Source organism: Siphateles boraxobius, unplaced genomic scaffold (assembly GCF_051911475.1).
Source record: "Siphateles boraxobius isolate OS27281-9 unplaced genomic scaffold, OSU_SipBor_1 26, whole genome shotgun sequence".
Taxonomy (NCBI): domain Eukaryota; kingdom Metazoa; phylum Chordata; class Actinopteri; order Cypriniformes; family Leuciscidae; genus Siphateles; species Siphateles boraxobius.
The window spans coordinates 19,230,872-19,243,485 of NW_027508876.1; the positions used below are offsets into that span (position 1 = coordinate 19,230,872).

The 12,614-nt window shown below is 39.0% G+C and overlaps 1 protein-coding gene across 3 annotated transcripts in view; it reads right to left on the minus strand.

The window, feature by feature from the left end:
* The window catches only part of flt1 (fms related receptor tyrosine kinase 1), a 39,709-nt gene that overhangs the window by 13,021 nt on the left and 14,074 nt on the right, over positions 1 to 12,614 (minus strand). The window contains exons 4-11 of one of the 3 annotated variants that reach the window (XM_077244695.1): positions 11,807 to 11,931; positions 8,596 to 8,758; positions 8,373 to 8,509; positions 6,632 to 6,803; positions 6,366 to 6,483; positions 6,077 to 6,246; positions 5,498 to 5,645; positions 825 to 2,272 (exon numbers count right to left, since the gene is read on the minus strand). In XM_077244695.1, the coding sequence (XP_077100810.1) occupies positions 2,251 to 2,272; positions 5,498 to 5,645; positions 6,077 to 6,246; positions 6,366 to 6,483; positions 6,632 to 6,803; positions 8,373 to 8,509; positions 8,596 to 8,758; positions 11,807 to 11,931 (1,055 nt within the window). In that variant the 3' untranslated portion in view covers positions 825 to 2,250. Of the gene's footprint in view, positions 1 to 824; positions 2,317 to 5,497; positions 5,646 to 6,076; positions 6,247 to 6,365; positions 6,484 to 6,631; positions 6,804 to 8,372; positions 8,510 to 8,595; positions 8,759 to 11,806; positions 11,932 to 12,614 lie in introns of those variants that run through there. The other 2 variants (XM_077244696.1, XM_077244694.1) reach the window with 2 other exon arrangements.

Sequence of the window (12,614 nt, forward strand, 5' to 3'; positions counted from 1 at the left end):
GAGAGAGGAAGACAGAGGACGAGAAAGAGGAAGAGAGAACGACAGCACTCTCAGTTCACAAGTGTCGATGCAGTGATGTCACAAGACACAGATGTGTGGTGCAGCTGTGGCCCTAAAAAGGGGAAGACCGGAAACTTCCTATCCCAGGTCTCTTGGGAATTGATTTTTCACTTTAGTCATCTTATGGAATTTTTTTCTTTGGAATTTCTTTTCTCAGTGCGTGTGTTTGTGCGTGTCATCCGTATTATGAAATGGTGACACTCGTTGAAGTGTTCCTTAATTAGCAGTGTGTGGGGCTTGGATGTGTTCCCTTTCCTGCCTGTAAATCATCCCGGCCATGCTTCCGAAGTCCCAACCTCTCCTCCAATTTGCACACTAACTTCAGACATTTATCCCATTATCTGATCCATGCCAATTTTTTAAGGTCTCTAATCTTCGGAGCAAGGTTTTGGTGGCCCTGGTGATGGGTATTTGTCCGTGACTGTGTGCCCACCGCCCTGTTACCCCTCCCTGACTTTGACGACTCTTTCTGATTGCTCTTCCTATTTGGCTGAGACAGTGAGTGTTCTGTCCTCGTATGTCCCACCCTGATCATGACAACAGCACTTCTCAAACACACAGTCAAGTCCACCCTCCCACGGCTCTCAGGGAACAGTCGCTCGCTCGCTCTCTCATACAGACACGCACACAGAGAGTGAGAGAGACAGAGACTTCAAACACCCACTTGTTTTACCACAAACATCCTCACTCATTCTGCATTCAAAACACCTTCATCCATGTACCCAGTGTGCCTGCGTACAGTATTTTGAACTGACTTCAGTGGGTCATTATGAAATCTTCTGTTTTATTGTCTAGAAAAGCATCAGTCAAGAAACAGTCAATTTTTTTTTCAACCCAATATTTCAGCTACACCTTTGCCATCGAGAACTTCACATATGCATTTTTTGGAACCAAACAGACCATATTGTACAAATAATTTCAAGCAAATTTAATGCAAATACATTTGATATAAACACATACATTAGATATTAAAAATACATTTTTTATCAGCGGTCTTACACATTTGGCAATTATTGATATTTACCATAAGTAAGTTAGTTGTATAAAATTATTAAATATTAGAATCATATATTACTCATAGACAATCTGTATAAAAAGGGGCGAATCACATTGGGAGAGACCCGTAGAGTAGAAACAAACACACAAACACTCACTCAACACACGCAAACACTTGCATACAAACAGGCAGGATCCTTTTTTTCAGCACAAAATAAAGCAACTGTAATACACAGCATCACCATGAAGTGGAAGAGTGTGACATAAGTTGACATATAGGATGACACAGAGCTTTTGTCATTAATTTCTGGCCCATCAGAACTCCTACACAGCAGGCATTCTGGGCCAGATCCAGTCTGAACAATTTTTTTATTTTTTTTTTGAAAAAAAGAGAAATCCAAATAGCGAGCCTCGGTTTTCTCTGCCCTCCTTGGCTCACGTCAAGATAGTAGATAAAGGATATTTTCATCTTGTACAATCTGAACTCACAGCTTTTGTGGATGTTAGAACTATAACTGATGATCTGGGCTTTGGAGATGGAGGCTTGGTTCATACATCCTTTATAGTACCACTCAAGAACACAAAAAGCAAAGCAGCACCAGGCAATGTATGGATGGAGATCACGCTCAGGAAGAGGAAGAGCAAAAAAAAAATGTCTCTGAACAAAAAACAAACAAATAAAAAGAATAAATTAGAAGGTAGTTCCAGGGGTGCAGAGATATCAGCCTCTCCGTCCTGTGTGAGCCCAGCTGTCTGGATCCTTGTGAGAAGGCCTGCTTTAAGTCACGTCTCTGGGGTGGCTGGATAAGGAAGGGCACTGGCAGTTGTAGGGTTATTTGTGAGTGTGGCAGGACAGGTGAGGGGGATTGTGGGGGATCAGTAAAGTGGGGCGGAGGGTGTGTGTGTGGGATCAGGGACTCTCAAGAATAGATCAAGCTCCTGAGGAAGCGGACTGTGCCACGTTTGAAGACGGAGGGACAATCACGCTGCTGGGAAGCTGTCTCGCGTCGGGGAGGAAGCCAAACAACGAGAGGAAAAGCGCTCTGATTTTTCGCACAGGAAGCCCGTCTGCGCCTCCTGCCTGGCTGAGATAAGAGTGCTGCTGTTCCCATGGCCGAGCTAAAGCCCATCCAGCCGCTATCAGGCCGGCCCGGCCCACAACTCCACTCTCCCTGGGCCTCCTCCACTGCAGCGTCAGGCCAGCCGCGCCGGGCTGCTATAAAGAATAAGGGCCTGAGTCAGGGTCCAGCCAGTCAAGACCTCTCAACAGAACGTACATACAATACCTTTCAATGATCAAGCTTTACACAGTGATTTCATTTTTTTTTAAATCATATATACTTTTTGAACTTTAATTGATGCAATGACGAGTATCTCAGCAAAATCAATATGCAAATGATGAAAAATTATATCATAAAGCCAGGCCCAGATGTGGGCATTTCCTGCATTTTCCTGCATTTTAGCACAAACTCCCCCAGAATGGATTTAAACATCGTAACGTGTTAAACTAAGTTTAGTAGACACTTATTGGTAAATGAAAGCATAATTAATTTACTTTTTAATAAACTTCGTAATTTATAAGTGTTCTAGAGGCTGCAGATTCCGGGTGGGCACGCAAATAAAACACCGAAGCATTTCTTAAAGAGATAGTTAATTAAAAAATGTTGTTCCAAACCTCTATGCAGGGTTATTATTTATTAAATAAAACTAAAAACATAAAAAACTGAAATACAATAAACATTAACTGAAATATAATAAAATAAAAAATGTAAATTTATTTTATTTCAGCTAGTTCCAAGGCATCATTTCTCATTTACATTTAGTTTACATTCTAAGTACTAAAATAACTAAAAACTAAACAAAATAAGGCCTAATAAAAGCTACATAGACATAAAAAATTACTCAAATTTTAACAAAAATTTTATGAAAACTTAAAATATAAAAATAAAAACTAATTCAAAATATTAACAAAAACTATATTGTTGTATAAGTGATAAACAACACTGACTCTATGACTTTCTCCAGCAGAACACAAAATAAGTCGCTATGAAGAATGTTTCAGTTGTTTTTGTCAAAATAAAAAAGCCAATAGGGACCAAACATTGTCAATATTGAGTAAATTATGACAGAATTAGCATTTTTGGGTGAACTATCGCTTTAAGAATGCATGAAGGACTGCTGGCACATACTGGGAGTGTGTTGCATTATTCTAGCCAACAAGACTTTTCCTCTCAGTGACATTTCATTTTTAGTTCTTTTAGGAAGCACTCAAAGAATAGGCCAAGAGAATATCACCAATCTAACATGTCAAGATGTCAGTACAATAAGGGGAAGCCTGACCTAAAAATGGACAAATTTGGAGTAGAAAAGGCAGTGTCATACTAAAGAGTAACACTTTCAGAGTTTGTGGATTTCATAAAAAAATCTTAGTACACTTTATTTTGATGGTCCCCTTTAGTCATTCTGTTGACTATAAGTAACATTGCATGTCAACTAACTCTTTTTAGAGTATTAAGTAGACATTCTGCTTAATATCTTCTCTTGATGGTTCCCCAACAAACAATCTATACTGTAAAAAAAAGTTGCTGCCTCAAATTTTTAAGTAGCCTACAATCAACTTGGATATGTAAGTAATTTCAACTTAACTTACATTAAACTGACTTAAAAATTAGTTGAATCTTGTATAACTTATAAAAAACAGTTTAAATTTGCTTAACTTATTTTGATGAGTTAAAGAAATGTAAAAAATAGGTTGTCATAACTTATTGATCATATCTTTTTTTTCTTTTTCTTTTACAGATTATATGATCATTAAGTTATGCAACATATGTATTTACATTGCTTTAACTCATCAAATAAGTTAAGCAATTTTCAATAAAACTTTTTTTTTACAAGATTCAACTCATTTTTAAGCCATTTAATGTAATTTAAGTTGAAAAGACTTACAATTTTAAGTACAATCAACTTGGATGTTTAAGGTTCAACTTTTCTTTACAGTGCACTGATGACTGCAGTTTCCTAAGTTACTTTGCATTACATGTAAACTTATTCTACTAACCCCTAAAAGTCAATTAACACTCTACTAATCTTATGAGAGGTAGTTGACATGTAGGTGCAACGTTACTTAAAGTGTAACCAAAACCTCAATGTGTGTCTATGGGAGTAAGTTAGGAATGTATGTGTAATGGTGTTTCTGTGAGATGATCTCCTCTGGGCATGCTTGCTAAATATTTCTCATGAGAACGGTGGATATGTGGTGTGTCAGACATTGAAGAAGGCATGGCAGGATGCGTCTGAGCAATCACAATAATAAACAGCCAGCATTCTGCACAGGAAGTTCATTAAATCATAGTGTTTGATTTAGAAACTAACAAATTGTGCTTGTAAGCACGGAACTGGCTTCTTTTGAAGTGCTTTTTTCTGCACTTTCAACTCGGGAGTTAAATTCAGTTCTGTGACTGTACCAGGCACACACATTCACACAAATACAAACACATACACACGAGCGTCTGCATCCACACAAAAATGAATAGAGACACACATGAAAGGCCTTCTCAAGCATCTGTTCTGCAGGCTAAGAGGAAACCCTGTCTGAACACATGCTGAATTAGACAAAACATGTCTCTATTCACAAAACACACACACACACATACATGCATACATGCATGAGTGTGTGTGTGTGTGTGTGTGTGTGTGTGTGTGTGTGTGTGTGTGTGTGTGTGTGTGTGTGTGTGTGTGTGTGTGTGTGTGTGTGTGTGTGTGTGTGTGTGTGTGTGTGTGTGTGTGTGTGTGTGTGTGTGTGTGTGTGTGTGTGTGTGTGTGTGTGTGTGTGTGTGTGTGTGTGTGTGTGTAAATATAGACACATGTCTCCACTCATATGTACATGCATTCTAAAACAAGCACATCAAACACAATGTGACCAGGTACAGTGTGAAATAACTGAACTATTTAAAATGGTTTCAGGACATTACGCAATGATGGGGAGGATATCTAACTTAGTCTAGTGTGGGAAATCCAAACCTAGCAAAATTACATTGTCTCGGATGTGTTTTTTCACCTGCATCAAATACTAAATTAACAGTGACTGAATTTTTGGCCCTGACCCAGTATTCTTCACTGTATCCCTCTCCTTTGTGTCTAAAGGGCAACAAGGACACGATTGGTCAGTCATTGGGGAAATGTTTTCAAATTAAGAAAGTTCACTGTAATGCTTTCACTTTTTAAAACATGATAGTGTGAAATAAAATGGGGTTTTAGAGGGCTTGCAGAGGCCAAAACCTTCCTAAAAATGTAAATAATTTATTTTTATGTGAGGGGCTTTAGCACACACTAATAAGGTTGTGTATTTGATTGGCGTATATATGATTTCAATGTGCATAATCACTGCCTTATTACATATTGGACAATCATTATTGTGTTTCTGCGTGGATGGTGAACTTACAGGCCTTTCGGGGGGCACGGATGCCAGAGCCATTGGATTTGTGGTGGTGGGACACCGTGAGAGGTGCAGTGCAGGGCTTGTCTGCTGCCTCGCTGGACTGTCCCGGGTTGATGAGAGGAAACTGTCTTCTCTCCAATCTGTGGCTTCACTGTGAACAGATTTTGATAGAAGAGAAAAGGATATTAGGTCACATTGTCATAGTTTCCATTAATAAATCAAATTAAAATAAAATAAAATACATTTTAATCTCAATTTAAATCAGCAAAACGTTTTAAAACTATAGGAATATTTTAAATCAATTTGAATTATATATTTGGTTACACTTTATTTTAAGGTGTCATTAGGATTAGGATTTGGTTGAGGGTTATTTGCATGTAATTAGGCATAATTTACTGTTACTACTATGGTAATTACATGGAACATATGTAACAAGGACACTGTAAAATAAAGTGTTACCATATTTATTTTTTGCTTTAAAATTTTGGCTCAAAGTAGTTAGTAGTGGAGTTTTGTTGAATATGGATCTGAAAAGAAACAGTCCTATAACATTAAGAAAGATATCTTTATTTTAAGTCTCACCATTTACGACCAATGTGAGTGTGAGGTTCTGGAAAAGTCCATACTGCTGGATCCCAGTAAGAATGGTGTAGATTCCTGCATCCTCTTCCGCTACATCCCGAATAATCAGGGAAAACCCGTCTACATGGTAACGGGAGCACCGCTCGGCTGCGACCATCCCATCTTTCAACCTAAGCAATAGATTTAGCTGTTGAGATTTTTTTCAAAAATGTTGTTTCTGTTCACTTTAATAGTGAACATTTGCAAACATCATTTAGCAGCTCAACAATGTGATCAAAGGAAATTGTACCAGATGACTTCAGGTGCAGGGAAAGCCCTTAGTTTTGGAGTAAGACGGAAAGATTTCTGTCCTGCAAAAGCCTGAACCACAGGGCTATTTCTGTGCTTGAGTCGAATGAAAGGCTGGTCTGGGAACAGACAGACAGGAAAATAGGACAATCAGAAACATACATGTGGACGACTGAGAGGTAAAAACTGTAAATAGTGAATAAGAATCCATTTGAGAAAAAGCACAATAAGTTGGGGTGGGGACATGAGGAAAATTCTAAAACTCACCATAGACAATAACCGTGGTATTTGTGTCTCGCTTGGATGGACCACTTGTCACATGACATTTGTAGAGTCCTCTGTCTGCTTTGCTCAGGCTGGGGATGGTGAGAACACTGTAGAACAGCATGTTGGTTCTGCTCCTTGATATGCGTCTGCTGATAGTGGCCGATCCATTAGCCTAAAGTATAAACAAAATCAAACTGTGTCAAAGAATTATTTTGTTCCAAACTAGAAAAATATAAATAACATGGTTTGAACAATGAATTCAATCAATCAATCAATTCTTTACAAAACATTTTTTGTCTTACCCTTATTTATAGTAAGCCTATTATTTTAAGGGGTGAACTGACAGGATGGTTTTCACAGGAAATTGCGTACATATGTCACATTTGTAAATAGAGAAAATCTCCTCCGGCTACTTTGATACGTGAAATAACGACTGAACAGAGGAGAGTCTGCTGGCAAAAAGAGTACGAGACAGAGCTCGTAAGAAAACAAGAATCAACACTGGGTTAGCTTTTCAGAGAGACGAGAACTGAGGGATTGGAAACGTTGTAAAAGCGACGTGGAGATGCCGTTTTTATTACTCAACAGGTGAGTATTGTATTTTATTGAACAGATAAATTGCATATTACATATGTAGCTCTCTAACAGAGTTCATTGGTAAAGCATTATCAATTATGAACAGTAATTTAATCATGGTTGTTGTAGCGCTGTGTTGGAATTTATTTTCAAGTAAGTACCGTGTCTATTAATGGGCAAAGCTTCAGTAACGTCTTCAGCTAGTCAGCTTGAGATCCTTTCCCTCTAAACTGGTTGTATCTCTTAAGGCTAATAGTGAATGTTTTATGAGCAGTAGGATAACCATATTCATCCGCACAGTCACACTGAGCCAAAGCTCAACCAAAACAACGTTCTTCCGCAAAATGCATGCAGTTTTGTTTTTTAACAGCTATGCCAAAAGTGTACTTTTGTTAATTGTTAATTTTGAAGAATTTGATGAAAACTGTTTCAGTTAATATTGAAACTTGGCAGACTTCGATATCTTGGCATATCTGAGTTCAATTTGTGTTCAATGTGTTCTGAAATGTATAAGAAGAAAAGCTGAAGCGCAGGAGACTCTATTTGGGATATTAAACAAGCTAATTGAAACAAGCATTTTCTGTTAAGCTGCTTTAAAATATATTATGAAAAGCACTATACAAATAAACTTGTACATTTACATTACTTCATTTAGTAGCGATGCATCAAGGTGAGCTAATGCTACTGTACTGTACATAAACTGATTTCACAAAAGAATATTATAGATTCTGATTATATCAATTGCAGAATAAGGATTTTAGAAATAGCATTTAAAGGTATTTGACGTTGTGTATGAGCACTGTTGGTATGAGCACTGTTGACGTTGACAGCAGCGCGGATTGATAGAAATGGAAAGAAAATAGTGCCGATTAAAACTGAGGTATGAATTTTGACCGGCGTGTTTTTTTTTTGTGTTAAATTAATCAAGCTTTGAAACGCAAATAATTTTTTCACGTAAAAACGCACAGTTTTGAGGCCCCGGAAACTAACCGGGAGTACTTTCTTGAAAAACTTCCAGCGGCCAAAACTCTGACCAGGGAGGTGACTACAGAGTGGGTCAGTGTGTATGCACTATAGTGCTGGTAAGGATTCCATACAACTTCATGTCTTAAATGGCGAACTAACCCTTTAATAAAGCACAAATGCATAATGGGTAAAAACAAACCTTTTGTGGGTATGTCCAGGTAATGGACACCCTGGAGTTCCATTCAGCTGTAACGGTGCAGTTCAGTGCTAAAATCTCGCCTTGTAACGTATGGAGCAAACTCGTGCTGTTTAAATACACGTCCAGGATTTTATTTACTGCAAAGAGAAGGAAAACGGTACATTATTTGAAAATCAAAATTTGGTTCACAGATTAGATAATCAAAAAAACCTTAAGCTCTTACCTGGCCTGTGAGTCAAGAACTTGTTGCTGTATTTGACTCCATTGATGAGAGTCTCACAGGAAAACAGCCCAATGTAGAAGAATGTTGGACTACGGATAGTGAAGCCTTGCCTGCTGCTCCAGATGATGTTTCTATTATCAGGAGCTAACACGCGCAAAGGAAACTGAAAATGTAAGAAAAGATTCTTATTAAAAACAACAGCAGCTTTTGCATTTATTTTAGATGCAGCAGATATTGTTTTGCTTGCACTTTGAAAAGCTCTAAAATGTTCCATTGGTGCTTAAAAACAGACTTGCACTTTCAGTTTGACTCTCATTTAGCCAGCGCACACGAGGGCTCTAATGGGTTCAACAGTGCACCGTCCTTCAGAAATTCTTAGAGAGCGGTGTTATGATTTTGTTTACTTCCATGTTCAATGGAGGAAATGTTTACAGGCTTAGATGTGACACTGTGGAAGTGTCCTGCCCTTTCTCAGGGGATCAGGTGAATGCTTTCCTTTCACTGTGAGCTTCTTAAAATCACCTTGTTTCTAGGAAGCACAACTGCATTAGGTAAGGCATTGGGTAAGCTCTTTACCAAGGCGAGTAGTAACCAGTGTTTTTTCCAATATGGCCTTGACGACTTTTAGAAAATTAACTCTTTTAAAATGCAAATTTCCAAACAGTGGACATACAATTATGTATTTTTTCTATGAGCATTTCCACAACATCGTCATTTCCGCCACATCACAAATTATATATTGTGTAACAGCAATCTGTGGCAGAAATGACAGTGGTGGAAATGACATGGAAATGAAATGGAACAAAATGCTCTATACCTTTGTCTTAAGGCGAATTTCACAGCTAGCATTTCATGTATCCTAAATACACACAGTTACATAATATTTTCAAAAATGTTGCATCATTTGACAAAATTACAGCTTGATTGGTGGTGAAATTATGACTTTAAGACCAAGCACTGTACGAACCAGTGTTGTTACTGTTAACTAAATCTAAAAGTATTCAAAATTATTTTCGTTGATTGAAATAAAGCTGAAATAAAATAAAATATAAATATTAGATTAATTAATAAAAATGTTGCCTTGGCAACTGAATAAAATACATTTTTAGTTGAAGTACTAAAATGACTAAAACTGCGTTAATAAATACTATAATAGTATAAAAATATTACTAAAATAACACTGTAATGAACACATAAGCAGGAAGTAATATCACTGCTACAGTTAGCAACTTTCTAGTGCCAATTTCCGCAAAAATAAGATCAAACATCACCATGTCTCTTAATTAATAGACACGAGCAAAGCTGATAAGTTTTATACTGTGCCCCCTTCACCTTCACTACCTATTCCCACCTCAGTCCAACTTCTTACTAACATCCCTCCCTTCGTTCAGTGCGTAAGAGCGAGGGCAAGGATGTAAAAACGTGACTCCAGTCCATCTCCTCACATCCTGTTACTACAGGATCTAGACATCACGGCTAGGCCCTCAGGTCAGCTTCTGGAAAGGCCCCGCTGGCCACTTTCACAGCTTCAGTGAGAGCACGGCCGCCTATGTATTGTTCCCTACGCGAGAGGTGCAAGATTAAAGTTATGTTGCCAAGTGCAAAATCCTCTCAGGAAAAAAACACTCTACCAGTGTGTGACAGTCCAACTTTGAGAAGGGTGGAGAGAACTTGTATTTATAGCATGATTGCCTTTTGTATATCTGTGCGCAGGGTCAGCAGGACATAAACAAACAGAAATGAAATGTGGTGCTTTTTTGAGCAAGGAGGGAGGATAGGGATGTCATATCACTAGCATATCATATCCTAAAACAGTTTCCATCCTGCATGTGAGGAGCCAAAGGCAGCTCGAGGGGAACTGGTCAACTTGTTCTTTTCCGTTTCCCCTTCTCATCTGAAATACATCTTAAGTCCATTTTAAACCCTCTCGAGACAGTCGTTACCATATTTGGACTCATCCTATGTCTCCAGAGATGCAGTAGTAAATCTAATTATTTTTCATAAATGCACAGCAAACCATTTTTTCTATTTCTACAGGTAAAGCTTCATTCCTGAAATGGCTGTCTGTGCCAGCAGCTGTGGAAGACATCAGTATGTGAGGTGGTCTCGGCGTCATCTTTTTGGCTGTGTGCAGGGCCAACAAGTAGAGGAAGCTGTGGGCGCCGCTCACTCTGATTATCGGTTTAAAGTATCCATGTCACGCTGAGCCAAAAAGACTTCTGTACATCCCCTCCACATGCCCGCACAAACACACTTACATCCGAACTGGCACAAACAGATGTATGCTTGCCCTTATAACCTGAAGTGATTGTGAGATAAGGACAAGTAAAGGTCTTATTTGTGAATGAGAACAAGAGGATGCACTCCACGAATGGTAATTGAAGCCATAGATAAAAGTATGGATGGCACGAATGCATGAGTACAGCAGTACTTGACACCAATGATTGATTCTGATTTATCACACATCACACTAAGACATTCAGTCCAGTGCAGCAACAGCTCTGTTTGAAAACCTTTCAAACAGAGAAACGGAACAGAATAGAACATAACTCAAGATCTTAAAATTACTATTTCAACGGTGTTAAAATGTGATGTAAGTAATAAAAACAACATATGCAGTGCGTGATTACGTAATCTGAGTGAAGCGGACAATTAATAAAATGCCTATCCCTAGACAATATGCCAATTCTGACAAAACAACCATGTTACAACTCTTGAAAGCTACTTTTCTAAATAAATGTGTTTTTTGTTCTAAACAGTTGAATTTCTATTTCTCTGGACAGCCCACCCACTGTCAATTCTTACTGGTCAATAATCCTGCCTTAAACATTAAATATCTTCTGATTGGCTGTGATTATCTCACATTTTGTGTTCAGTGTTGACTGACAAATGAAAAGCCTGTGTATATGAGATGACTGAAAAGTTTAAGAGGACTGACACTGTGTCCTAACCAAAACAAAACAAAAAATCATGAAATCTATTTTCCAAATTGTTCAAAACAGCACCGGGGTTCTAGCTCTCTGGATGGCCCCGCCCATTGTCAAATCTCATTGGTCATTAATCCTGCATATTTACCATCAAATATCTTTTGATTGGCTGAGACTGTCTCACAAGTTGTGTTCAGTGCTGACAGACAGATTACGTGTTATTGGAAAGAGGGAAGGCTGATGTGTCTAATGAAATAATGTGTTTGACCTGTTGAGACACTCACCTTGACCAACGAGACATTGGTGTTTGGGTGTGTGACTCTGCAGGGGAAGACCAACGGCTCTCCCTCCTTCATGTACACCACATCTGGGATCTCCGACTGTATCTTCACAAACGGCCGCTGGCTATCTGAAACGACCAATGCTGAGGTCAGGAACAAACAGACACCACATACAAACAGTAGATGCTGACAACAATCTAGAGTCAGCAACAAATACAGAGAGATTGCTCGCTTGTTATCAAACACGCTCTCTCTCTCACTGTTGTTTTCTTGATTGCACTTTCGCCTCAGTTGCAATATTCTTGTGGCAATGAAAGGCTTTGGGTGTTGCTCGCCCCATTGTTTGGTACTCTGCTGTTATTAAAGGAACGGAAAAAAAATATCTGAACATTTTAACAAAAGTACCCCAAGGACTGCTGGATGCTTCCTTGTCGTGCTTTGATTCAATATAAAGGACGAAGGGTGAGGCTAAATAGACATGGGCGCGAGAGCGATTGATGGTCCTCAGGGGCCTTGTTGGCTAACCGGGGGCCGCACCTAGTGACCTGGGGCACCCCTTAGCCTTCCTTAATGCCTGACCAGGGAGGATCCGAGCCTCTTATGCCCTGGAGTGCCCTCAAGGTGCCCACTCCCATGCACAGACACGCATCCTAACAAACATACACAAGAAGACATCGCATCCTCTATCCTTGTCTCCAAGTGTCCCTCCCCCCAGAGCAGCACAGGATACGGACAGCCGGGCTGAGGGAGATAGATAAGGCCGGGTACCCTGGGAAAGGCTGCCCAAGAGCTGAGCCTTTCAACAGCTGGG